At 42.8% G+C, this 27,070-nt stretch overlaps 1 protein-coding gene and 1 long non-coding RNA gene across 12 annotated transcripts in view; both read right to left on the bottom strand.

Moving 5' to 3' along the window:
- The window catches only part of LOC127566432 (uncharacterized), an 87,371-nt gene extending 60,602 nt beyond the window's left edge, over positions 1 to 26,769 (bottom strand). For 4 of the 11 annotated variants that reach the window (XM_052008838.1, XM_052008830.1, XM_052008835.1 and 1 more), the window contains exon 1: positions 26,693 to 26,769. In XM_052008838.1, coding sequence (XP_051864798.1) covers positions 26,693 to 26,723 — 31 coding nt within the window. In that variant the 5' untranslated portion in view covers positions 26,724 to 26,769. Of the gene's footprint in view, positions 1 to 13,188; positions 13,492 to 17,002; positions 17,297 to 17,899; positions 17,933 to 26,692 lie in introns of all 11 variants that reach the window. The other 7 variants (XM_052008837.1, XM_052008829.1, XM_052008840.1 and 4 more) reach the window with 3 other exon arrangements.
- LOC127566435 (uncharacterized) lies at positions 2,308 to 10,097 on the bottom strand. The gene is made up of 3 exons (XR_007955713.1): positions 10,037 to 10,097; positions 4,885 to 4,974; positions 2,308 to 2,349 (listed from the first exon to the last, which is right to left on the bottom strand). It is a non-coding gene; the product is annotated as an uncharacterized LOC127566435 (long non-coding RNA).
- Positions 26,770 to 27,070: the final 301 nt, after the last annotated feature.

The following is a 27,070-nucleotide window of genomic DNA, read 5'->3' as shown; positions in this document are numbered from 1 at the left end:
CCATCAGGCATATTCTACAGACTCTTAAGAGAGAGTGAGTGAGAGAGAGCCAGAGGGAGAGAGAGAGAAAAAGAGAGACAGGGAGAGAGAGAGAAAGAGAAAAGGAAAACAAGAGGAGAGCGAAAACAAGCTGATAACTTGTTAAGATAACTCGAGAGAAAACAAAAAGAAAACAACAAATTATGCGCAGAGTCCGATAATTCCGTTAATGAAAAGGAGAAAGAAGTCTGAATGAGTTTATTGCTTGGGAGGAGATGTTCTCCGTTGTTGGTGCTAGTTTGACAAATGATTTGCAACTTTTCAGCTGCCTGTGCGCGGTGTGACGTTTAACTTTCGAGAGGAAATGACTTTCCTTCTTGTCCCTGGGGCATCGATGTTATTTTTATCTGTTCAGAGATCTTAATGTTCAGTTTTAATGGTGCCAGAATATACTGAAACGGACATTAAACTCAGCGCCTCCAGGTCGCCACTGTCACTATTTCATGCGACAAGTACCAAGCTTGCGGCGTCTTACCTGTTTCTAAATATATTTCATAGGGATAGTTAATCACGATAAGATGAGTATGACAGAGAAGCCGGCAGTTTGCCCCAGTGTAAAGATTACACCAGTTGTAACGTGCTGTTGGAATACAGTAGAAATAAACATCCTCACCAAACAAAATGTATTGCCTATCAGCTTTAAGTCATTCTGCTCAAGTAGTTATTGCTGGCCACACCCACCTCGGACAATCTCACGGCGTCACTCCATCGCCGATCATCACACTGCAAATGAGGTCACCGAAAATGGATCGCCGTTGTTTCGTCCACGAAGTGCATCCAGTTGGATTAAATGTTCAGGCCTGACTTGGGTGCATTCTTGGATCTTGTGAGAAACTAGAGAATATACTGAGGAGGACCTGGTACAGATATTTGCTTCATCTCTGGCCACGGGTAATGTTTCAGAGGAGTAGAGAGAGAGGTTAATGTGTCATTATTGTTTAAAAAGGGTCGCGAAGACAAGCCAGGAAGCTGCAGGCTAGTGAGTCTGACATCGATGATGGGTAACTAGCTAAAGGTATTCTTGACGGACAGCAACTACCAACATTTGGAGACACCAGGTCTGATTCTGGACAGTCAGCACGGCTTTGAGCGTTCAAAATCGTGTCTGAAAAACCTCTTGGATTTCCTAGAGGTCATCAAAAGCTTAGCTGAAAGTAGGGCAGCCGATGTTGTCCATATGGACGGCGGTGTCAGCTCAGTAACAACATTATCTCCATTTACACCGCTGCAATGGTCTTCTAGCGTTCACCACATCTGCACCACATCGAAATTTCATAAAAAGATAAAATAACCACGAAGCATACCCGGGAGCTCACGTGATTTGGGGGAACTCGTGCAAACTTTGGGCATGATACTGAAAGAGATTTGGAGCATGATCGGAAACTGTAAAGACATCTGTTGATTCTACAAACACATTATTTCGTCTGATGCATGAACTGAGAAATAAAACACACACAAAGCAGGTGTATTTCTAAGTAATCAAAGCATCAAAAAAGTCTTCTATTTGGAATTGTCATTGGTTCAGCATTCAGCACACGATGTGACATTTAAAATAACATTACACGTTACACAAGTAATGTTATCGTATTTCCACTTTTAAAAGCCATGAACATTTTACACATTGATGTACCAGGTGTGTGGTGTTTGTGTGTGTGTGTGGTGTGTGTGTGTGTGTCTGTGTGTGTGTGTGTGTGTCTGTTTGTGTGTGTGTGTGTGTTTATCTTCATCAACCCCAATAAAATATATAAAATTATTATTCACCAAGCCAATAACATACATAAAATATATAATTCTGTGGCGTGGCTTTTAAGTAAGATGTAGACGCAACATGGTCACGTAACAACACGGTTGATGTCAGATCAGACACAACGTAAATGCAGAAATGGGAAATCAGGAATATTTCTTCAAAAAGTACAGAAAATGCAAAGCAATTTCCTCAATTACAGAAGATCTACAGCGCTGCTGGACAGTGGAATCTGTATAACTTTGCGCACCGGTCACTACAGCTAAAATGTAGCAGCAAAAAGCAGTTCGGAGGCCAAAGAATCCCGGGGTGTTAGTTGCAACATGATTTCAGTCCAAAGACAAAATTTTTAAAATATTCCCTTCACTGATTCGATCTTTGCCATTGACATCCTACAAACGGCTGGTTGAGAATACGCGGCTGTCCAACATGTTTGGGATTCAGTTATCAAACGAAGATGTCAGAAAGGGATCATCGTCTCAGAATATTTGAGCGTGACTGTAACTTCCTATCCCGTTCCGCGTAATTTGGATTTCATCTCATTCATCAACGTCTTCTGAAATTCCCTGTGAACCGTCAGAGAGCGAAAGCAGACATTAGGAACACAATGGATAAGGAGATTATTAGAAGGCAGGTAGCATTTTAAAATACCAAAATTAAACAGTTAAAAGGGCCTAATATTAAGGAAGACCTTATATGTGCGTTTATCACGTAGATGCCACGGACAGGAAAGCTGACCAGCGCCTCTACTTCCCCAGGAGGCTAAAGAAATTTGGATTGTCCACTTTGACTCTCACCAACTTTTACTGACGCACATAGAAAGCATCCTATCTTGAAGTTATCACGGCTTGGTACGGCGACTGCTCTGCCCCAGGACCGCAAGAAACTGCAGAGAGTTATGGAAACAGCCCAGCGCATCACGGACACCAGCCTCCCCTCCTTGGACTCTTGTCTTTGCCCTCTATTTCTCTTGGTGAAGCAGCCAGTACAATCAAAGATCCCACTCACCCGGGACATTCTCTCTTCTCTCCTCTTCCATCGGGTAGAAGATACAGGTGCCTGATGGCACGTACCGCCAGACTTGAGGACAGCTTCTACCGCACTGAGATAAGGACTATTGAACGGTTCCTTTCTAAATGAGATGGACTATGACCTCACGATCTACTTGTTGTGACCTTGCACCTTATTGCACTGGACTTTCTCTTAGCTGTGACACTTTACTCTGCACTATTACTGTGTTTACCTGTACTACATCAATGCACTTTGTACTAACTCAATGTAACTAGCTTTGTAATTAATTGACTTGTACGATCGGTTTGTAAGACAAGCTTTTCACTGTACCTCAGTACAAGTGACAATAATAAACCAATACCAATACCAATACCAATCCTTCTCGTGAAAGCAAAGTGTGATATTCCGATCGGAAAAAAAACGGCAGAGGATTTTCGGAAGTTTTGAGGGGAAGCACAACCTCCCGGCAGGCGGAGGAGAGTGTAACCAGAGGGCAATAGATTGGATGGAAATTAAAAAAAGAAACGGAGAGTCAAACGGCCTTCATGATGAGAAATGGAAGCGTTTAGGGACTAGACGTCCATGATAATGCATACGGCTTAGGGAGACAGGAATTTGAAGTAATTAAAATGTTGGATAAACCGCAGTTGCCGGAAGTCTGAGGGCTAAAAGATAATATTGGAAACGTCAGCAGGTCAGAGAACATGGAAAGAAAAACGAGTCAATGAATCTGGTGGAAGACTCTTCATCAGTATTCAGAAGGAGATACAACTCGTCCCGGGTTGCATAAAACGAACTGGAGGGAGAGATAAGGGATTAGGATGATTACATGTGGCAAGAAATGGCGTTTTCGATGGAACAATGGCTGCCGTGAGAGAGTGAATATAATCAAAAGAGAAGGCATAGTGTTGGGTAATGCCGGGTTGTCTGCTGTGCTGTAGTACGTTGTTCTCTGCAACATACAAAGGAAAACTAGAAAATACACAGTTACTTGAGGTAAATTGGAAATGGACAAAACAGATACAAGCAAACTGCGTCATCAATATTAGAGCCACTCAAGACATGATAAAGCATGATGGACGAGGGTCCAAGAGCAGTACGTCACAAGAGTGGAGAAGGGAAACTACAGTTCAAAGGAGCTCCACCTAAGGGGCAGACAATTGCGCAATGGACGAAGCAGTGAAAGGGCGCAGACGGAGTGACCACAAGATACGCGGGCAGTCACATGGTGACTCCGGGGGATTTCGTATGCTGGGAGGTAGGAAATGAAAACCGGTCACGAAGGGGTGATAGAGATATCGTCAAGATAAACAACAGGCAGAAGGACCAGCGAACGTGTTCTCAGGAAGCCACGATGGAGAATGTAGGGATGTTTGATAAGAATGCCATGAGGTATTCAGACAACCGATTGTCTGTGCGCTCGATAGAGCTTAGGATTCAGTGGCATTCAGGAGATGAATCAATGTAGACAATCAGCTCTGAGGTGGAATCCCCCAGATCTGTTGCAATGGGGCCGAGTGCAGATGTATCAAAAGAGGACCAGGTGATGCGAAAGGCAACTCGAGTGGATCAAGCACCCCTTACAGTTGACTGAGTGCGTTATATTCGTACACTGGTAACACACAGTCGGAAAGCAACGGAAAGTTCATGTTGGCTTCTTCTCGTTATTTTTGTCATTATTTGCCGGGCACTCGTTTCATGAAAGGTACCAGTTACGTAAAAGGCCCAATGAAAATGTCAGAATCATTCAGCAGCGAAAGAGGCGTTTCGGCCCACGGTGTACAGACAACTATAGGCCTCTTGACACCAATCGCAAATTGACCCCATTATATTCTCCCCTTTAGCCCGTCAACTACACACAAATTCACTCAACAGATGCTCCGCATCACACACGGACTTGAAGAAATTTGAGGTGGCCAAACAACCAATCTTCCATTACGTTTGGGATGGCACCTGTCAGTCCATTGTATCTTTGCACATTACCTCTCATTCGGAGCCCAGACGGGGATCAGTGTCAAAGGCTGAAAGCTGAAACAACCGTGCTAATTTTTGCTCTGCGAAAGGATTCTTATTCGCAGGGATTAACCTACCGATCTTCCACCAGTAGATTCCCGTCGCAGTAATCAGGAGGCTCAAATTCACCGCTGGTAAAACCGGAATCCACTCACGAATGTGCTCAGCTGAAAGGCAGAAATCGAAAAAAATGTTGATGTGTTAACTTGTGCAGTCAGATGCCTTCCGCAAGCATGCGGCGTTAAAAGTGAACCATAAACTGAGTGAAACAAACCACATCTACAGTAACCTTAGTGCAAGCTCTTGTGCGGAATCCAACTTCACTGCTGGTAAGAAAGGCACAAGGATTTCTTCAGGACCCCTGTTCGCTGCCAATGACAACAAGTCAACACATGTGTCCAGCCCTGACACCACAAGACACGTACGCGTCTGAACATCAGCGGAATTAACGTTAACAACTTTTACACTGCTGTTAAACTATTCTCTATGAAAGCATCCTTTTAGTGCAAATGGCTGGACATTACAACTTTCTATGTCGTACAAACAATGGGGAGAGAGTAGACATAAAGTGGAAGGTTGTGTCACTAAAGCCCCACCGGCGTGATTTTGGATAATACCCGGATAGGCACTTTCATCCATCTGGTGGACACCAACAATTGAGTTTCGAGTCTCGTCTTCGTAAAAGTAAGTTAATTGCCTGAGTTGTCTTTCCATGAATATTTCACACAGTGAATATCAAAAACGACCTTGGATGCAGTTTCGCACGCTGGGTGTCAACAGGTTTGAGAAGTGAAACAACAAAACGGGACATCAGCCGAAGCTGTCCCCGCCGAATCTGAAAGAGTCATCTCGCCCAGTCGAACGTTTCTTTTGTCAAATGAACTTGAAAATTCTTTAGGGCGGCCTGTGCGCAGTCTGAAGCTCTTTAGAGTCGTGGAGAAACAAGGAGTATTACAGCAGAGCAACAGACCCTTCGGTCGAACTCATCCCGGTAGCAAAATGTGTCCAGCTAATCTAGTCCCACTGGCCTGTCTTTGGCCCATATCCTGGTAAACCTTTGCAATGCATGGACTTATCCAAATATCTTATTTTTTTATTGCAGCTGCTTCAGGCGCCTATCTCTGGAAACTTGTTTTATAAACTCACCGTCTTCATGTGAAGTTGCCCCTCGGGCCCATTTTAAATCCTTTACCTCTCATGCTAAACCTCTGGCCTCTGGTTTGATTCCCGTCCTCTGGGAAAAAGACTGTCCTGAATTCATCACATCTACACCCTAATGATTTTAAACATTTCTGCAAGAGATCCCTCAGCCTTGTAGGTTCCAATAAACCATTCCTCTCCTGCCCGAACTCCCCCAATACCTCATGCATTCGAGACCTGACAGCATCCTTGTCAATCTTCATTGCATTCTAAACAGATTAATTACGTGTTTCCTGTAACAGTGTAACCGAAACTGTACCCAGCGCTGCAGATGAGGGCTTACCATCATTTTGTCCAGCTCAACATAACGTTCCAACTCATATGCTGATTGCGGTGAAGGTGAGTGTTCCAAAGGTCTTCATCACCATCCTGTCTGCAAACGACGCCACTTCCATGGACTACATACTTGTACTCCAACGGCACTATTTCCTACATAACCCCAGTGCCCTGCTGCATTAAAATGTACTGAAAGGCACTTGCAATTTCTCTGCCCACTTATCGAGCTGAGCAAATCTCCTTGTAATATTTAATAGCTTCCTTCGCTTTTGAAAATACAACCTAACAATATCATCTGCTAGCTTACTTGTGCTAATCAAAGTGACTCATTTTTTCCTGAATATCGCCCCAGGGGAGGGAGAGGGAAATTTTCTGGGACCTACGTCTGTGAACATGGAAATGGCGGTATAGAGATAAGAGAGAAACAAAGGACTGCAGAATGGAATCCAGATGAAGATCACAATGATCCTGGAAGAACTCATCAGGCCAGGCAGCATCCGTGGAGAAAAGAAGGCGGTCAACGATTCGGGTCAGGAGCCGTCTTCCGGATTGAAGATAGGAAAAGCATAAGCGCAATATTTAGGAGGGGAAAGCAGAGCAGTGAAAGGTGGACAAAGAGGGAGGAGGGGTGGGCACAAGGTGGTGACGGATAGATGCAGGTAAGAGATAGTGATAGGTACGTGCTGTGGACGAGGGGAGAGCAGATACGCCGGGAATAGGTCAGATTAAGGAGATAAAGGGAAAAAAAAGGATGGAAAATAGGCAGATTCTCTTGGAAAGGTTAGAAGTGAAGAATCATGGTGGGGGAGTTGTGGGGAAGCGGGGTGGGGATTACTTAAACTGGGAGAACGAAACAGGTTGGACGGGTGACTGTGTGTGGGACATGTACACCGAAGGTGTTGGTTACCTGAAACAGGACAACCTTCTGTTCATGTACACTGGTCTTCATGCAGTGACTTACCACATGTGCCTCCACTGATCCTGCCTAACTCGTTGTGTTCGTCCACGTTTGTTTGTTCTTAAGATTTGCATCGTAATTTCAATTTAAAGCGCTCCTTAAATGTGTTTTTAATGCCACAAATGCCTGAGTTAATAACGGCATCGTTCTGGAAATCTGCTGATCACTTCCTTACTCAGTATGGAATGACATATCTCAGCTGTCGCCTCTTTCCAATAAATTTGATGCGCATGGCTATGACGTTTACCAACACGAAAAAGCCCCTTTTAAAACCTGGAACTAAGAATTTCGGTCACTTTGTCCCAAACGGCAACTCTCGCCCATGCTTACATGTTTGGGGTCAAAGTAAACAGATAAGGTGTGAAACGATTGTTATTTAATAGATCATGATCTTTACTGAATTCTGTTTCATTGAACTGAGTCAACGTGTCACTTACCCGCTTATCTCTTCCCCCTCCCTGTAATGATTGAGTACAGGTTCACTGCCATGATTGAATCTTGCCTTCACAGCAATGTGTTCCGACGATATTTTAACAGCTGTAACCCTCACTTCTTCTGTATCCTTGCAGAGACTTATTTTATACCAACCCAGTGCACCCACATTGCGTCTATTAAGCACAGCTCAATGAACCAAAATTCAAAGAGCTGCAGAGGTTTTTTATTGCGATATCCCTCTGCTCTGCTATAATGATCGTTAAAGGGTGTAATTGAGCGGGGTGGGCGGGGTCTTTGTTATGCTGGCTGCTTCAGCGAGACAACGACAGCTAAACACTAGACTCCAGGAGGGGAGGCTGGTGTCCGTGATTTTTCATTATGCTCTTGTCGGAGATTTCATACAGATATTGGCAACTTCCCCCACCTCCCCCCCCCCCCCACCGCCTCCAATTAATAAATTCCAATTTCCATTATTTTCATATTCCGTTATTGATGAGTTCACGAGTGTACATTACAACACGTCAATGTGGGCGGTTTTTCACGGAGAAGATGCAGTGATCAAAACCAAAGTTCCACTGGCAATCAGGGCACTGCGGCAACTTACAGGGCAATGGTTCTATCCCGTCAGCCGATTGCAGGCAATCCAAAACTCTTGCCCTTGTCGAAGTGGTTACACCAGGGAGACCAATGGATGAAAATTGGATGGTTGGGTTAGTTTACTTGGATCAATACTTGCCATTCTAATACACAGCCTATCAGCACATGTTTTCGCAGAACGATGGAAATATTCTTGATGAATCTACGCGTTTGCTGTGGAAAATTCAACGTCAATGCCACAAAACAGTGACTCTTGCCGTTCCAAAGACAGACGTTGATCTCAATGTTTTTATCTGGAGGCAAGAGGAGGGAATATTTTTTTTTCTTATCTATTTCTGCAAATACATGAAAAATTCTATCAAGCCTCATGCTATCGTATTTTTAAATCTGTCCTTCACCATTTACAGCTCTATGTCATCCTTTCAAAACGTAGCGACCAGAAAGGAAAACAATGTTCCAATTGGAGTTTCACCAACACCTTGCAGATGTGTAATATGATTTAACATTCCCGACCACTCTACCGCTCGGGACGTTGTCAACGGCCTTCAGCAAGGAGTCCATGCAGGAAACGTGTACCGCCCTGGCTTTGTCAGTCGTCTTCGTCTCCTCTTCAAAATACTCATTCAAGTTCACGAGACACGAACTGCCACCCAAAAAACCATGCTGAACATTCAATGACCATAGAACATGGAACACTACAGCACAGTACAGGCCCTTCGGCCAACAATGTTATACCGATATTTTATCCTGCTGTAAGATCTATCTAGCCCTTCTATGGCACATTGCCCTCCATTTCTCCATCATCCATGTGACTATCTGAGCGTCTCTTACATATCCCTAATGGATCTGCGCACACTACCTCTGTAAGCAGTGCGTTCCACGCACCCACCAATCTGTGTTAAAAAAAATAACCCTGACACCCATGTTATTCCTTTCTCCAATCACCTTAAAATTATGCCCCTTCGTGTTAGCCATTGTGGCACTGGGAAAATGTCTTTGACTGTCCACTCGATCTATGCCTCGTATCATCTTGTACACCTCGATGAAGTCACCTCTCATCCTCACTTGCTCAATGAGAAAAGCACTAGCTCGCTCAGCCTATCCTCAGAAGACATGCCTCATCATTCCTTGCCTTTTTCAATAGAGGGAGGTCGTGTCTCTCAGAATCGCATCGAAAGTGTTCGCCCTCGGGACACGTCAGTCAATCGCCGTTTTTCAGCAAATAGGAGGTCCAGTGTTGCGCCTTCATTATTAGCGCCGTACACATATTGCTAGAGACAGCTTTCCTGGACACCCTTCACAAAACCTGTCCCATGGATGCCTGTCACTTTTCCTCTGCTAAAGAAGTATTTTTTTCCAGCAAACCTGGACATTAAACGAAAACATAATTCCCTCGCAATTTTCTCAATCGAAGCTAACCCCAACGATAATGCAACGAGGGCTAAAGGTCGATTAACACGGTGCAGAATTCCTTCTACACAATTGCAATTTCTCTGGGTTCACTCAGCTTTTCCCCTCTTTCTCTAAAAGTGTGCCTGCAATAAGCTTCACAGCAGAGCAATTTGTCACATCCTTCCAGATGGTTGGAGGGAGAGCTACACCAGTTCATGGAACATTTATTGAAAACGTAAGTAATGACTGGACTAAAAAAATATTTCCTTGCACGACTTTTGAAGACACCTGTTCATCATGGCAATTTTGTCGCAATCCTGAGCAATAATTGAAATATGATTTACTCAAATCGCGGAAACGTTAATACTTACCCACTACCGTTATATTCACTGGTTCACTCTTCTCTGAAGATACATTTCTCCCAGACACCAGCACATCTGAAACACAGTTGGTAATTTTGTGACCCAGAGCTCGTGACACTGATGGTGAAGTTGACCCCGTCTACCCGTTCACTATTACTGGGTCTTGATACCAGAGGTTGCTCGTTTTGATACAGGACAAAACTGCTGTTCCATTGTCTAGGGTAGATTGCTGCACAAGTGAAAGTCACCTCTCTCACCTGACAAAAGTATTTTATCTGCTCCGTCAGTTGTTAGGAGTGGTTTCGGTGGAGGACCTGCAAAGACGAAAGAAATGTTTTTGCCTGTTGCTCGTACTTTTATAAAACATTTGGATGAGAATATACCACAGTGGTAATTAAATTTGCAAATGACACTGCAATAGCTGGTATCATGGATGATGAAGAAGGGTGATCTTCATCGGCTAGGTCGGTGGACAGAGGAATGGCAACTGGAGTTTATTTCACATCAGTGCGAGTTTTTGCATTTTGCAAAGTCAAACTAAGTTTGGACTTTTACAGTTAATTGGGGTCTTGGAGAGTGTTGCTGAACAGAGTGACCGAGGAGTACAAGTATATCCGACACTGAAAGTGGCTTCACAGTCAGACAGGGAGTTGAAGACGGCGTTTGGAAAGCTATCCTTCATAATGCAAGGGACTGAGCATAGCATTTGGGACACTATGTTGCAGCTGTACAAAACGTCAGCGAGGCCCCATTCGGAGCATAGTGTACAGACCTGTTCAACCTGTTATCGGAAAGACGTCATTCAGCTCGAAGACCTGCGTTACGGGGAGGGGGAGGGTAGGAGTGGGCAGCCTGGAATTGTATTCATTAGAGCGCAGGATACTGAGGGATGAACGCATAGAGGTGTACACATCACGATGGGAATAGATCTGGTGAAAAGGATATGGTCTTTTACCAGGGTAAGGGAATAAAAACCAAGAGGGCGCACGTCTGAGGTGAGAGGGGAGAGGATCAAAAGGGACCTGAGGGGAAGTCGCTTCACGTAGAGGGTGGTATGTCTTTTGAAATGAGTGGAAGTGTCAAACACAGAGAGGACATTTGAAAGTCATTTGTACAGGTACATGAATAGGAAAGTTGAGAAGGATACGTGCCACACGCGGAAAATGGGACTCGCATCTATGGGCATTTTGTTGGCCATGGACGAGTTGGGCCGGAGCGCCTATTTCTGTTCTGTGTTACTCTCTGATGCTCCATGATTCTGAACTGATTCAGGCTGCGCGGAACCCACGGGGGAAATCCGCTGTAACCCTCGGACTTTCTCATGTATCCTTACATAGACTTTGTCCAATGCTGATCTCGTGGAACAAAACTGCGCATATTAAACACAGCTGAATCGAACCAAAATTACAAATAGCTGCAGATTGTTTTTTCGCGATTCCCCTCTGCACTGCTATAATGATCATGATGGGTTGTTGGAATTGAGCGGCCAGATGGTACTGCACAGCCTATCAGCCCACATTTTAGCAGAAGATGGAAGTATTCTTGATGAATGGACGCGTTTGCTGAGGAAAATTCAGCGTCAATGACAAAAAACAGTGAGTCTTGCCACTGCAAAGGCAGACGTTGGTGTCAACGTTTTATCTGGGAGGCAAGAGGCGGGAATATTTATTTTCTGATGTCTAATTCTGCAAATTTAGCCACTGAATCCATTTAAAAAACCTATCAGACCTCATGCACTCATATTTTTAAATCTGTCCTTGACATTTACAGCTCAGTGTCATCCTTCCAAAGCGTAGCGGCCAGAAAGGAAATCCATGCTCCAATTGCTGTTTCACCAACAACTTGCAAATGTGTAATATGATTTAACATTCCCGACCACTCTACTACTCGGGACCTTGTCATCGGCCTTTCTGGAGTCCAACGTGTACCGCCCTGGCTTTGTCAGTCGTCTTCGTCTCCTCCCTTCAGAAAACTCATTCCAGTTCACGAGACACGACTGCCACCCATAAAACCATGCTGAACTTTCACTGAACAAAGATCATAGGACATTACAGCACGGTGCATGCTCTTCGGAGAACAATATTCTGCTGACATTTTATCCTGCTCGAAGACCGCTCTAACCATTCCCACCCACATCGCCCCGCATTTCTCTATCATTCATGTGTCCGATATTAGAGTCCCTTAAATGTCCCTAATGGATCTGCCCCCACAAACTCTGCCGGCAGTGCGTTCCACGCATCCACCACTCTATGTGTATAAAACTTACCCCTGACATCCCCCTTATACCTTCCTCCAATCACCTTAAAATGATGTACCCTCATGTTAGCCATTGTCGCCCTGGGAAAAGTCTCTGACTGCCCACTCGATCTATGTCTCTTGTGCACCTCTATCAAGTCACATCTCATTCTACTTCTCTCCAAAGAGAAAAGCTCTATCTCACTTAACCTATCCTCATAAGACATGATCTCCAATCCAGGCAGCATCCTGGTAAATCTCCTCTGCGCCCTCTCATCATTCCTTGCCTTTCTCAATAGTGGTTTGCCCCGCCTCTCAGAATCGCAACACATCAGCCAATCGCTCTTCTTCTTTTGCAAATAGGAGGTTCAGTTTTGCTCCTTAATTGTTAGGGTTGCATACATATTGCTTGAGATAACTTTCCTGGACACCTTTTACAAAATCGCCTCGACGGATGCATGTCATTCTCACACCCCCCCCTTCCCCATCCACCCCGCTATTCAAGTATTTTCCAGCAAACTTGGACATTAATTGAAAACATAATTCCCACGTAATTTTCTCAATCGAAGCTATCCCCAACGAGAATGCAAAGAGGACTAAAGGTCGGTTAACACGGTGCAGAATGCCTTCTACACAATTGCAAATTTCTCTTGGTTCACTTAGGTTTTACCTTCTCTCTCTGAAAGTGTGCCTGAAATAACAGGCTCCACAGCAGAGCAATTTGTCACATCTTTCTAGATGGGTGGAGGGAGAGCTGCACCAGTTCAGGGAATGTTTATTGAAAACGTAAGTAATGACTGGAGAGAAAAAGAAATCTTTTTCTGCACGGCTTTTGAAGACACCTGTTTATCATGGATATTTTGTCGCAATCGTGGGCAATAATTAAAACATGATTTACTCAAATCGCAGAAAAAATTAAAACTTACCCACTACCGTTATCTTCACTGGTTCACTCTTCTGTGAGGATATGTTTCTCCCAGACACCCGCCATGTCTGAACACAGTAGTAATTTTGTGACCCACAGCCGGTGACTCTGATGGTGAACGTGGCCCCGTAGAACCATCCAATATCGCTAGGTTTTGATAACACAGGTTGCTCGTCTCGATACAGGGCAAAACCGTTGTTCGAGTCCACAGAGTATGGTGTTGCACAAATGAAAATCACCTCTTCACCTGACACAAATGTTTTATTTGCTCTGTCGTTTGATAGCTGTGGTTTCGCTGGAGGACCTGCAAAGAGAGAAGAAATGATTTTTTCTGTTGTTCGTAATTTTATTAAAACTTTGGATGAGAATTTACACGACATAATGAGTAAGTGTGCACATGACACGACAATAGGTGTATCGCTGGAGTGACGAAATTTATCAAAAATGCAGCAGGGTCTTGATCAGCTGGGTAGCTGGACAGAGGTATGGCAACTGGAGTTGATTTCACATCAGTGCAAGTTGTTGTATTTTGAAAAGTGAAACTATGTTTGGGCTTTTGCAGTTAATTTTGCGGCCGTGGAGAGCGCTGTTGAACACAGTGACCAAGGAGTACAAGTATATCGTGCACTGTAAGTGGTTTCACAGTCAGACGGGGAAGTGAAGACGGCGCCCCTTCATCATTCAAGGTACAGAGCGTAGCATTTGGGACATTATGTTGCAGCTGTACAAGTATTCGGCGAGGCCCCATTTGGAGCACTGTCTAGAGATTTGGTTAACCTGTTATCGGACAGACGTCCTTCAGCTCGAAAGCGTGCAGTGAATTACGAGAACGTTGCCAGAACTTGAAGGCCCGATTTACAGGGGGTAAGTGGACTGCCCAGAATTGTATTCATTAGAGCGGAGGTGACTGAGGGATGACCGCATAGAGGTGTACAAATCACGAGGGGGGTTGATGTGGGTAAAGGATATGGTCTTTTTACCAGGCAAAAGGAATCAAAACCAAGATGGTGTCGTTTGAGGTGAGAGGAGAGGATCAAAAGGGGTCCAGATGGGCAGTCTCTTCACACACAGGGTGGTATGTTTTTGAAACGAGTTGTCAGTGGAAGTGTCAAGCTCAGATAGGATATTTGAAAGTCATTTGTAAAGGGACGGATAGGAAAGCTGAGGGGGATACGTGGCAAACGCGGAAAGTGGGACTCGCATCTTTGGGCATTTTGTTGGCCATCGACGAGTTGGGCCGGAACGCCTACTTCCGTGTTGTGTTACTCTCTGATCCCCCATGATTCTGAACTGATTCAGGCTGCGCAGAACCCACCGGGGAAAAGCCGGTCGTTTGACATAAGCCTGGCTCTGAGCGAGAAAGAATGGATTGCCGGAATAATCTGATAAATGAAATGGGGAGACAAGCAAAAGGTGCCAGGCACTGGATTAAAATAGACTATTAGAAGGTGAGAGGATAAATGTGAACGGACATTGGAATACTGAATGTCAAACAGATAGCGTGGAAAATTCCAACGGAGCATTGGAATAATTTTCAATGAAATGAAGGAACAGATGAAATAAACCACACAGTAATATTTCATTCAGGCGAAGACGAGTCAAACAGAGGATAAGTCTTTGAACAAGAAATGTGACTTTCCTCCGAATCTTCCTGACAACACTCTTCCCTCAGAGCTCTCCGGCATTGAGCCTCACGTCGGGGCTCCAATATATCACTTGGCTCTTTTCTTTCCAGATATAATTTGGAAATATTTTGTTTGCTAAATCCGTGCAATTAGTCAAATAACTAACACAGCTGAAACTAAACAATGGCATTGAATCCTTATGGCTCTCTTTCGTGTCTTTCATTTCACTTTGAAGATGTCCATCAAACCAACCTTCTGCCTTGACACACCCAGCAGTACATGGAGCAGAACAGCACAAGAGCTGGCCCTCCGGCCCTGAATGCCTGTGCTGCATATGATGCTGATTTAAAGTAAATATCTTCTGCCAGCACATGAACCAGATCTCTCCATTCACCCAGCATCCAGGTGTCCATCTCACCGTCTCACAAACGCCACTATCGTATCTGCTTCCAATGCGCCCCCCGGAAGCCCGTTGCAGGCATATAACATTCTCTGTGTAAAATAAAATTGCCGGCACATCTCCTTAACACTTTATCACTCTTAACCCAATGCATGTCCTCCAGTATTTCCCATGTAAACCCCGTGGAAATGATGCCTGCCTATCCTATCCATGCCTCTCATAATCTTACAAACTTGGATCAAGTCTTCACTCAGAATCCGACACTCCAGAGAAAGCAACCCACGTATGAGCAAACTCTGATTCGGGTTCATACCATCCAGTCCAGGCAGCTGTCTGAGATAGCACGTAATTTCCAAAGCTTCCACATCATTCCTGCCATGGGTCGACCAGATCTGCCCACCACACTTCAAGTGAAGCCTAACCCAAGATTTATACAGCTGCAACATGATGATGTGTCTTTAGTAATTAATGCCACTAACAAAGAAGCCAACCTCATACCTCATTTACTACTTTTCTACTTGCGTGGCAAATTTCAGTGAGTTATGGATCTGGATTGCAAGACCCATCTGTACAGCAGTGCTGTTAAGGGTTATCCGCCCTTGGGGACATAACCACATTGATGTTCTTGAAAAGACCCGGTATCAACTTCTTCCTGATCTCAAAATGCTCTCGCGTATTAGCATGCTCCTCAAAAGCTGTCCATAAATGGGGTATGTTCGTTGTGTTTTATTCAACCGCCTTAAATTCCCAAGTAACAAACGACATCGTTCTTGAAATCTGCTCACCACATTCCTGTTCAGTCTCGAACTGGACGTCAACAGTCGTATGTACGTCGACAAAACTGATGTGCATAACCATGACGTATGCATAACCGAAAGAAGTTCCTTCCAAAAGCAATAACTGAAAATGCTTCGACTCCTTTTCCAAACGCTAATTACCGAACTTTGACGGCGTCAAAATTATTACAACTCTATAACAGCGTCTCAATGCTACTGAATTAATGACAGATTCATGTCTCCAGCTTTGTTTTGAATACGTTTGATTAAATATTTTGCACGTGATTCTTCCTCTGAAGGAGAAAATATCATACTTCATGTAGTAAAGTATGTGTAGTGTTTGGCAAACGAAAGAAACAAACTGAAACATTAATATAACGCAAATAAATTAAGGCTACTTTAAGGTCTCAGAACGGTCCTTGCTTTAGCTTGTCAGACGAGATGCAGTTTCACCTGCAATAAATCATTGTGAAACGTGTGGGTAGTGCTGCCATTTAAGATTTTGTCGCCAGTCCCGAAGATGCTACCCAATTCAGGATATTGGATTCACGCATGGTTGAGACTGGATGTCTGGAACTTGGAACTAAAACCTACACACAGCGCAAAACCTGGATTTCCAAGTCCAACTGCCAACATTCCAATGCAGTATATTTTCAAATGATACTTAACCGAACGAAACGAGAACGATGAACAAAGTTCGACAAACTTCGCACAGTCCTTGTCCTGCACTAAAACCCATGACTCTTGGAACACGAGACTTCCCATGTGGAAAGTGTGCCTGCGACGAAAAAAAATCTTTGAGTGACTTAGAGCTCTGGCCTTCTCATTCAAGAGCTGTACTTGTTTAGGATACACCCGATAATAGCACAATAACCATCACGACATGATAGATAAATACTATCCAGCTGTTTGCATGACTTCCGAATGCCACAGATTCAACCATCTATTTCCATATCATACGTGAACGTATCGAGTAAACAGGATTATTTAAAATCGATACAAATTCAGACTAACCCACAACCGTTATCTCCACTTCATCACTTCGCGCAGATGTTGCCCCAGTAACGTAGCTTGAATAAAAGCACATGTAATTTCTTGGTCCATATTGCATGTCCGTGATGGTAAATGTGACCGCTTTTGTCAGTGAGCTGGCTGCCTGGGGTTTTATTTCCAAATTATGTCCTCCGCCATACAATGAAAATCCACGGGGTGTAAGTGCACGATCTGCCTCACAACGAAAAGTGACCGATTCTCCTTTCAGATAAATTTTGTCCTCACGGTCAGGCAATAGTCGCAGTTTACCAAGCTCTGGAAGAAAGGAAAGGAAATCTGTTCAGTTCATCTACAACGAGGTACGTGCGGGGTCTTACACTCAACTGGCGAAAAATAAAGGGAAGCTCTTATAATCTTCTTAATCATGTCCTTACCTTGAAGTCTGAATCACTGATGCATATCATTGAAACAAGGTACCGAGTTCTAAACCTTGGGCAACCCCAGCGATTATTGAAATCAAGTCATAAGAGCACCCAGGACACATTACCCCTTTCGTACTGATATTGAGCCATTGTTTTATTGAATCTGCTACTGCCGTTGGATTACTTGGCAGCCAGCCATAGGACTAGATTCTCATGTTTACCCGTGACAATATAACTCTTCGGGATTTGTGCAGATTACGTCAAAATTACGGAGTTATGGATCTTTCTGGTTACCTCCCGAACGGGAAGATGGTAGTTAATTGAAATAAAGTGAGGCCGATTTTACTTACTTTTGACAGTCGCATCTTTGGATGGGTATGATCGAACATTTGGTTACAGAAATTAACTCAAGTACAAACCTGAGAATTATTGTGACCACATAACGCCACATCATGTTATCATTTTCTGAGCAACCAGATAAGAAGATGACACCAACCTTGAGCAGCGCTCCTGTGAACCATCGGGAGCACTAAAGACAGAAAATAATAATTAGTTTAATGAACTCAAAGTACAACATTTTTAAAAGAACTCTTCAATGTCAGTTCGCCGACTAACTTCTTACCCGCAGTGCACGAAACGAAAGGTAGAGGTGATCAAATGATACTGCAATCATATTCTGATATTGTATATAGTCAGCGTTAGAGTGTATTTTCATCATCATTTTGTGCCAGCTTCCCTTGATTTCACAATTCTCTGATGTCTAATGCACAGAAGCACGTGTACAGAACGGAAGTAGGGGATTGGGATGGAAACACTGGAAGAGCCACATGGATAAGGCCAAATTACTGATATCCATGGTTACCGGTGATATAACAAGGTTAAAGTTCAGACTGGGAAACAAGGGAGAAAACATGGACACTGACAGAAGTGGATATGTAAATGTTACACCCGAGTTTATTGGTCTTTCTGCATTTTTGACACGTCACTTTCACTTAGAGCCCAGTATTTACAGAACAGTGAACACAGGCAGCAATGGGTTAATAAGGGGTTGTGTTCAAATGGCTCACTGCGTATTGGACGCATGCGCAGCAAGTGCAGCCCAACAACCAGGAAAATATGACGGTAGAAATGAGGAAAGAACGATGTGAAATAGACTTCAGCAGGGATTATTGACATATTCAGTGTTACTCAGCATTAGCATTCGATTTGAGTCGGAAATAGTAAAGCAACGTCTGCATTGCAGCATGTTGCGTGATTTTGCAGAGAAATATGAAATAAATGTCACAGAACAGATGGTAAATTGTGAATTTATTTCTAACATAGACATGGCTCATGCGGTTCACGTAGATCGTCAAATATGGGGTTTTTCGAACTGTCGCATGATGTGATGAAATCAACAAAGGGATTTGGGATCCGACTACGCTTTACTTTATGTTTTGATTGTGCTTGTATTCAAATAATATTCAGATGATGTGTGGTGATGCCAAGAAATAAATACGGTGCAGCCTCAGCGGTGGAGATTGAAGCAGAGCCATCTTTTCTCCAGAGGTGTCAGTTGAAGAACGGCGTCATAGATCTCCCTAACATTAAATATACTTCCAGTTTAACTTCGTAGACTGTCCAATCACAACCACGAATCAAACACTGCATTAAAACGAGACATAACATGCAAAATAACGTGACAATTATTTAACGCCATGTGCGCATTACGCAATGAGACACTGGAAACATAGGCACAGCACAGAGTGAACGTGTAATAGGTACTGGAGAGGTCAGGTGAAGAGGCGTGGTGTACACATAAATGAGTCAATTACTCTGGGGTAGGCAAGTTCCTCTGACGTGCTGTACACGAAAAGCTCCAATACAAGATATATGTCACGTGTTTTGAGCAGGAAGTTAAGAGTGGTTGTACATCCGAATATGAAATTAAGCCTACTGATAGAGAACACACTGCTGCAATATTTCTAGGATCCTTTCAAACCATGCGCACATTTACTCCTGCAACAGAAAGTGGATATCACGAGTAATTCCGACATGCTTTTGGTGTTACTATTTCCCAAGAACTGATTACTTCCCACGTCAGGAATAAAGGCACATATAGCTTAGGAAGACCAAAGATGGAAGATTTCCCTCCCTGACTGGCATTCATAAACCAGATTGCTGCCGTTAATTATTGCAGCATTATTTAAAGATTCAGTTAATCATTGACTCCAAGTATTCGGAGAGAGACCTGAAGGGGATTAACAGGAACTTGAGGGACAACTTTTTCTTTATACAGAGGAATGTGGAATATCTACTAAAGGAAGCAGTTGAGGCAGGGAGAAAAAAATCATTTTCTAAAGGACAGTTGCACAGGTATACTGAGAGGACAGTCCAAAGAGATTATGGGCAAAATGCAGGCAAATAGGACCACCTTCCATGGCCAATTTAGTCCACGAGGACCATTTGGGCCTGTGGACCAGTTTCCGCGCTTTGTGGCTCTATGACTCTGTTAACAATGAGCCTAAAGGATTTGCACACAATGCCGCCAAATTTCGCCGTGACAGGAAATATTCAATTGCATGTTCGTCTCGTCCCATGCAGCTGTGGCCCGTCAAGTAGAATGCCGTGAAGATAAGAAAGTGGAAGAAGGCGTTGGAAGATGCCTTCCACAAATATTGGAAGGTCTTCAGTACAGATCCAAATTAATTTTAGCGGATTCCATTAAAAAGGTGAAAGTAACGGAAATAAAAGTGTTATTCTCTTCAACGGCAATGATGTAGCTTCCAACAAGTACAACGCGACCGCAATAAAACTTTTATTTTGCCGAATTGATGTTGAATTGGGAACTGACTTCTAAAGCAGATATGTATTGTGGGTTGGCGGGAAAACTAAGAAGTTTGCTGCATGATTGGAAAACTGGAAGTTTAGTAGAGCAAATCAGACACAGGATTTGGGGACAGCTGACACAACAGACGACCTTATAAACAAATAAAAAGTCGAAACGACGAACATTTGAGGGGCATTTAATTTCTAGAAGAAATTAAATTTCTGTTTGCCGAGCTGAAAAAAAAAGAAATCAGATGCACCTAGAAGAAAAACATGCAGATCGACTTTGCTGCAGAGAAAATGGCATTCAAAGGTGACATGAGAAACATTCCTTACAAGTGGATGGATTTGTTCCCTTGGCAATTGATGGAACAGCCAAGTTGATTCATCAATGTGTCAAGCAATTTCAAGGACCATCGCCTCCCCGTACCCCAGTGAAAGGGGAAGGTGAGTTTGCGAAGCAATAATACGAACAAGGAATGCGTAAGTGATGGACGAAGGAACACAGGTCAATTCTGGTTGAGATTGATGTCATGATCCAGGCTTGCTTGAAGCACAGAATCAAAGATGGGCAAACCCTGCCGAATATATTAATTTACGTGACGAGAGGTCACTACTATAAAGACGTTAACACCGACAAAACAATCAGTGCAGCAAGAAAAACTGTATGTTGAAACATAATGCATTAAAACATACTGCGGTAGTTAATATATCTTCAATGTGTGCCAGACACTCGTTGATGCAGTTTAAGGTAGTCCACAGGACCCATATGTCCAAAGATAAGTTAGCTCGTTTTTATAACCATATAAATCCTATATGTGACAGATGTCAATAGAATGTGGCTTCTCTGACACAAATGTTTTGATCCTGTCCTCTTCTTGAAAATATTGGATAGGCATTTTTTACATTATTTCAAACGTATTGAACATTGATTTACAACCTCACCCTATCACTGCAATTTTTCGATTACCAAGGATAGAGTCTGGCCATTTATCTGCTTCTGCTAACCGTATGATTGTCGTTGTTACATTAAAGGCCAAACGATCCATTTTGCTTCAATGGAAGGATCCAATACCCCCTACTACTTTTTAATGGTTCTATCAAACTATATCATGTTTAAACTTGGAAAAAATTAGGAGTGGTACTGTTGATCCTTCGCTTAAATTTGAAGATATTTGGAGACCATTTACTCAATATTTTCACATGAAGCAGATCCCCTTTCAATAACTTTCCACCTTGGAGGAACGGACTTGAAGACATAATATTGTTCTGTTTCTACTGAGAAATTTTAGGCCAGTTTTTATTTTCCTTTCTTTCTGTTCGTTTCTTTTAAATTTTGTTTTACTTTATATTGTTTATAATTTTTCTTATTGATTTGTTTTTTTAATTTCTATAATAAATCTTTTTCTTTCCTTTCTTTTATACTATATTCATTTACTAAGTGATCGTTGGATCTACAGATTTTTTAATATTTTGTTCTTTATGATTATCTATGCTTTGATTGTTATCCAGATCTCTTTGTATTACATGTACAAACTTCGATGCTATATATCAATCTGTATTAATTTGAAAACTAATAAAAGGATTGAAAACGGTAAACTCCAAAGCATTCCTTCAATTGAAGCTTGTAATTATCGGTTTACACATACATCCTTCTCAATTCTCTATTAATTTCTACACAGCATTTAGATGTTATCCCTGATGCCGGCATTTATTCTGCACTGCTAAACAGAACCTTTTGGAATAATAGAATAAAAAATAATCCACCATCAGTACTGTTGACCAGATATATGTGTCACAGAGGAGCGCTGACGGCATATTTTATTTCTAAAAGGCACTAGGGCACCGCAATATTCCCATGTAAAGACAATAAACTTTAATTCATAATTCGATGATGTCCTGATTTGCTTTGCCGAAAGGCAACGTGGGATTTGACCTCGTGTCAACGGGCCATCTCCCTGGTAGTCAATCCAGTTTTTCAATCAATACATTTCTCGGCCTCGTTAATGTCCGATTCCCGAATACTGCTTTTGAAGGTTAGAGAGTCTGTAGACAATTTAAGAAGGATTGAGAGCAAATTGAGAAATATCTGCCCAGAAGATGAGAAGAAAATATTTGTACTTTGTGGCTTGCCGTCATTTGAGTGCATCCTGTCAAGATCCAACGGGAGTATGATTTGTGACTGGTTTTCAGAAGGGATCAAAATAAAATATAGAACGGGAGACTTTCATATATCTGGACAAGAAAGCTGCAATATGATGATTGTTTGTAGCTTTAAATGTTTTTTTTTATCGTGGTGTCTGCTTTTTATCGTCCTATGATTTCCACAGATTGCCTGTATTTCTTGGTTGTGAGGTTGGAACGAATGGAGGATACTTTGCAAGATATGAAGTTGTTGTTTTCCTCCGATTAGAGGAAAGGCGGGAATTCTGCCGACGACATGAAATAATGTCCTTCCTGCAGCCATACAGGATAATGACCCGTTAAAACAGGTTGCGCACACGACACTTCCCGGTCGAAACGTGCGATTTAATAGCTGCAATGTCTGAAACGGTCAGTCCTGTCTGAACAGCGTGAACATGTATAAAGATTGAGAGTGATATGCTGTACTGAAGTCATCCAAAGCAGCAGTTTGCAACTGAAGTGTTCACATATAGAGTGGAAAGTTCGGTTAATTGGTGGGAGTTTGTTTTAAAATACGCTGGCGGCGAAGAGGCGTACACTAACAAGAAAGCTACAGCAGCGTTTTCCATGAAGCAATTCGTCTCCACTAGCCTGAGCATACTTTGTTGAGGGGTCCAATTCGAAATGGCCAAAGAAGGGAGTTAGGTCTAAATAATTAGAAAATTATGCCGCTTCTTGAGACTGCTTCCTATTTCAATTTTAGTTGCTGAATTCACTGTCAGATGTGCATATGTTCGTGCGTCATTTCCACAAAATAGGGAAGATAGTAGTAATACTGAAACTGCATCACACAAAGAAACCGCAACTAATTTTAGCCGTGAGAGTAATAGCTGATAACAGAAATCTGCACTCACAGCTCAGAGCTGTTTCAGCACTGACAAAGCGGAAGTTACCATTCAAATAAACATGTGCAGCTGATATCAATAATTTAAAGCCAACAGCATTCATCTTATATTCACAAAAAAAAATTGAAGGAGATCAGTAGGCTATCTGTAGAAACAAATTATTACTTGCACGATCGGACAGTTATTTCCCCAGAAGCAACTGATATTTGTCTGAAAAACGGATAGTGATATAATCTGAAGGATTTTCTCCGGATTGGGACAAATTTTGAAGGGAGATGTAATGGCCAATAAATTGTTGAGGAAGAAGTGGAAGGAGAAAGTTAATAGAAGAAATGGGACGAACGGGTTGAAGGATTTTTTTTTTTAGTGAGGAATATTAGGGGTGATAGTGAATGACCTAGGGTATGGATCAGTGGCCATTGCAAATACTTGGTTGGGAGAATGATAGAACCGTCGGCATAATTTTCTCGGCCAGGGTTTGAATATTTTAGAAAATATAGAAAAGTGTGGGAGATGCAGTTGCACTATTAATGAGGGACAACATCACAGCTAAATTGAGAGAGGAAATAATGGATGGCTCATACACTGAGTGTATATTGATAGAAGTCAAACATAAGAAACTTGCTATCACTCTGATGTGATTATACTACAAACCCCCCAAGAGCCACCAGGACACTTAGGAGTGAGATTATCCAGGAGATTAGGGAAATGTTTATAAACAGCAGGGGTATTGTCGTTGGTGACTTCAAAGACTCGAATCTAGACTGGTAATTCTTTATTGCAAGAGGGTTAGAAGCGGCAGAATTCGTTAGGTGCATCCTGGAGGGTTTCTTAAATCAGCATGTACATAGTTCAAAGAGAGATCCATGCTGGACCTGGTACTGGGGAATGAGCTTTCAGTGGGAGAACAGCTGGGGAAAAGTGACCACAGCTTCTCAAGTCTTAGATAAGTCTAAGTGTGAGCTTTTCCGGGAGAATATTAAATTGGAGCAGATAAAATTAGGAGTTTTATCGGCAGGAATTAGGGCGAGTTAATTCAGAACAGCTGTTTTGGGCGAGTCCACATGAATAGGGTGTTTAAAGACCAACTGCACAAAGTACATGACAGATGTTTTCCAATAAGAACGAAGCACAAGGATAGCACAGTGCAGGAACCTTGGATGTCGAGAGAGGTGGTGAAGTTGTCAAGAAGAATAAAGAAGCGTCCGTAAGGTTTAGGAAGCTAAAATGAAACGGGGAACTTGAGGATTATAATGAAGCTGGAAAGGCATTCAAGAAGGGAATTACGAGAGCCAAGAGAGACCATGAATTGTCCATGTCAAGCCGGATTAAAGAGAGTCCAAATGTATTCTATGCAGACATCAAAAGAAAAAGTCGGGAGAGATTAGGGTCACTGGTCAATAAAGGTGTAAACAAGTTTTTGGAGGCGGAGTATGTGAGAGAGGCCGAAATAAGTACTTTGCAGCAGTTATCACAAGGTGAAGGAGGTGGAGAATAGGGACATCACTGTGGAGCGGGCTAATATTCCAGAGCATTTGGAGATAAAGAAGGAGGTAATGGTGGGTGTCTGAAATAACATTCAGGTGGATGTCCCTTGAACCGGGTAAGGGCACCCCCAATTATTACGAGAGACAAGAATTGATGGATTGATCGATATGGTTTTTTTTTGGAAATTGATGGAACCGCGAAATTGATTCATCAAATATACGGCTGAATTCCGAGGACCTTCCACTTCCCAGTGTCTCGATGAATGGACAAAATGAGTATGCGAATCAATTCTACGAATGGTGGACAAAGGAACTCAAGTATATTCTGGTTGAGATCGATGGGACGGTCAACACGTGTCTGAAACTTGTTTCTCTGATCATGGTAGTGGGAAAATGGGCGAAATGCAACCACGTCCTGTTGAAATATGCTTGAATAGGCCGTGTTCCTAGTTCGCCTTGCCAAAGATGTCTTGAAGATGCGATAGTCGCGCACGGAGACAGAATTACACCCATGCTGCTGACGGGCGAAATAGAAGTTAGCCCTCTATATTGTTATGGGTTTGAGAAGTGCCACTGAAAACGTCTAAAGCTGAAGAATAATCAGCCGACTTGGCAGCTGTTCCTTTGTCACTCCTGTCTTTGTCAGTGTCCGCCCACTGTACAGATGTATGTCTCAATGATGTGCTCAACGCGAGCAGGCAAAATGAGGAATTGCTCTGAAAATATTTTCCCAAATCTCAGCCTTGCCTGCGCATTCCCACAAGCATTGTGTCCTACAGCTTCAGAAATGCGCGCTCACGACTATCATTGTGTTAAATGAAACAAAATTAATTAAAACTTCTAATTCCGACAAGAGCTGTGAGATTTCTGAGTAATGTCAGCAGGATTAGCCTGGAGAATCATTAATTCTCAGAAAAAGGAACTTGGTCTACTCAGAATAAAGCAGTTAAAAATACACAACTAAAACATTGACTGCCCATGACATCATTGTCCTATGAAATTACCGGAATGTTTGGAGGAAGTAGAGAACCTGGTTCTTCATTGCAGTGTAACCTGTGAATGTGGCAAGAATCCGTTTGTCATAAATGATGCTTCACGTCGCACATGAGGTTTTTTGCGGGTTGAGGATTTTGGCCTAACTGAAATTTTGGCACAACGCTCCCTGTTTTGACTGCTCACCTTTAATCATTGATCAACATTTAAGTTGACACACGGGAAATATCACGAAAACTTGCTGAGTGGCTTGGGATTTTTACTCAAACCTTCACCCTGTGCAGTGACCTTTCAGGGAACTATGAAAGATGACTTGCAAGTCATTGAGAGTTCGTTTCCCATACGCCTCAACAAATTCCTTCCACTGGTAAGATCTTTCTGCTTTTTCTCATATACGTGGACACCTCCCCCTCGAAGCATCTCGGTTGTTGATCTCAACTACACATGTGGTTCTATATTGGATGCATGCTCACTGCTGTGGGCAGTGGTCTTTGCAGTGCTGGGTTAACTCGATACCTTCCCTACTTCTTCTTTCAAGATGAACAGTGCACCGCATCTGATGAAGTACAGATATTAATAGTGTGTTGCCAACCTGGTAACACCACAATTCCTTCGAGTCCGCCACCAACCTTTACTCAGTGACATGCAGCTGCATTGCAAGATATTGCTTATTCACAACAATAACTGAGAGAAATAGAATATGAACAATAGACGTGACTAAATCTATTCTACAAACATTGAAAACACACATTGAAGATTACCCGTCGTTCTATAAAATACACCTTGATAATTCCTCAAAAGCATAGGTCAATAAAGTTAATAGAAATATTGACAATTAATCCAGTATTTGCTGGTTTCCACTCAACTATGACAGATCAAACTGAAGATTTAGTGCCACGCACGCAAAATACTTGCGGTAATGCGTAGAACGAGAACAGATTACCGCAGACAGAAAATTGTTCCACGACTTACCAAAGAGTAGAAAATAAGCGACGAGATTCATGGTTTACTGTCGGCTGCTTGGAAAAATCACTGTGTTCTGGGGAAGTGCGCCTGAGACGGTTTCTCAGAACCGGAAGGGCTGAGGGATTGATGGCAGAAGGGGAGGATCACATGGTCTCATGATGCCTCTGTCAATGCGGCACCGCAGAGAGTCGTCTAACTTCAAACGAAATGTCTTATCTGCTGTAAACGCCACCTTCATTCCCCTTGACTTCTGGAAGAAGATCACTAACTGTTGAGACAGGAAAGGAATGTGTAACAATGCAAGTTGTTATTTATTCATTGTGTCACAAGATCTCGTCCTGTTGCGGAATGGCAGTGCTGTGAAATATTCGCTCCTGTCCATTC

Source organism: Pristis pectinata, chromosome 41 (genome assembly GCF_009764475.1).
Source record: "Pristis pectinata isolate sPriPec2 chromosome 41, sPriPec2.1.pri, whole genome shotgun sequence".
Classification (NCBI taxonomy): domain Eukaryota; kingdom Metazoa; phylum Chordata; class Chondrichthyes; order Rhinopristiformes; family Pristidae; genus Pristis; species Pristis pectinata.
The sequence above is the reverse complement of the archived record's forward strand: the minus strand, read 5'-3'. Positions and strand labels throughout refer to the sequence as shown.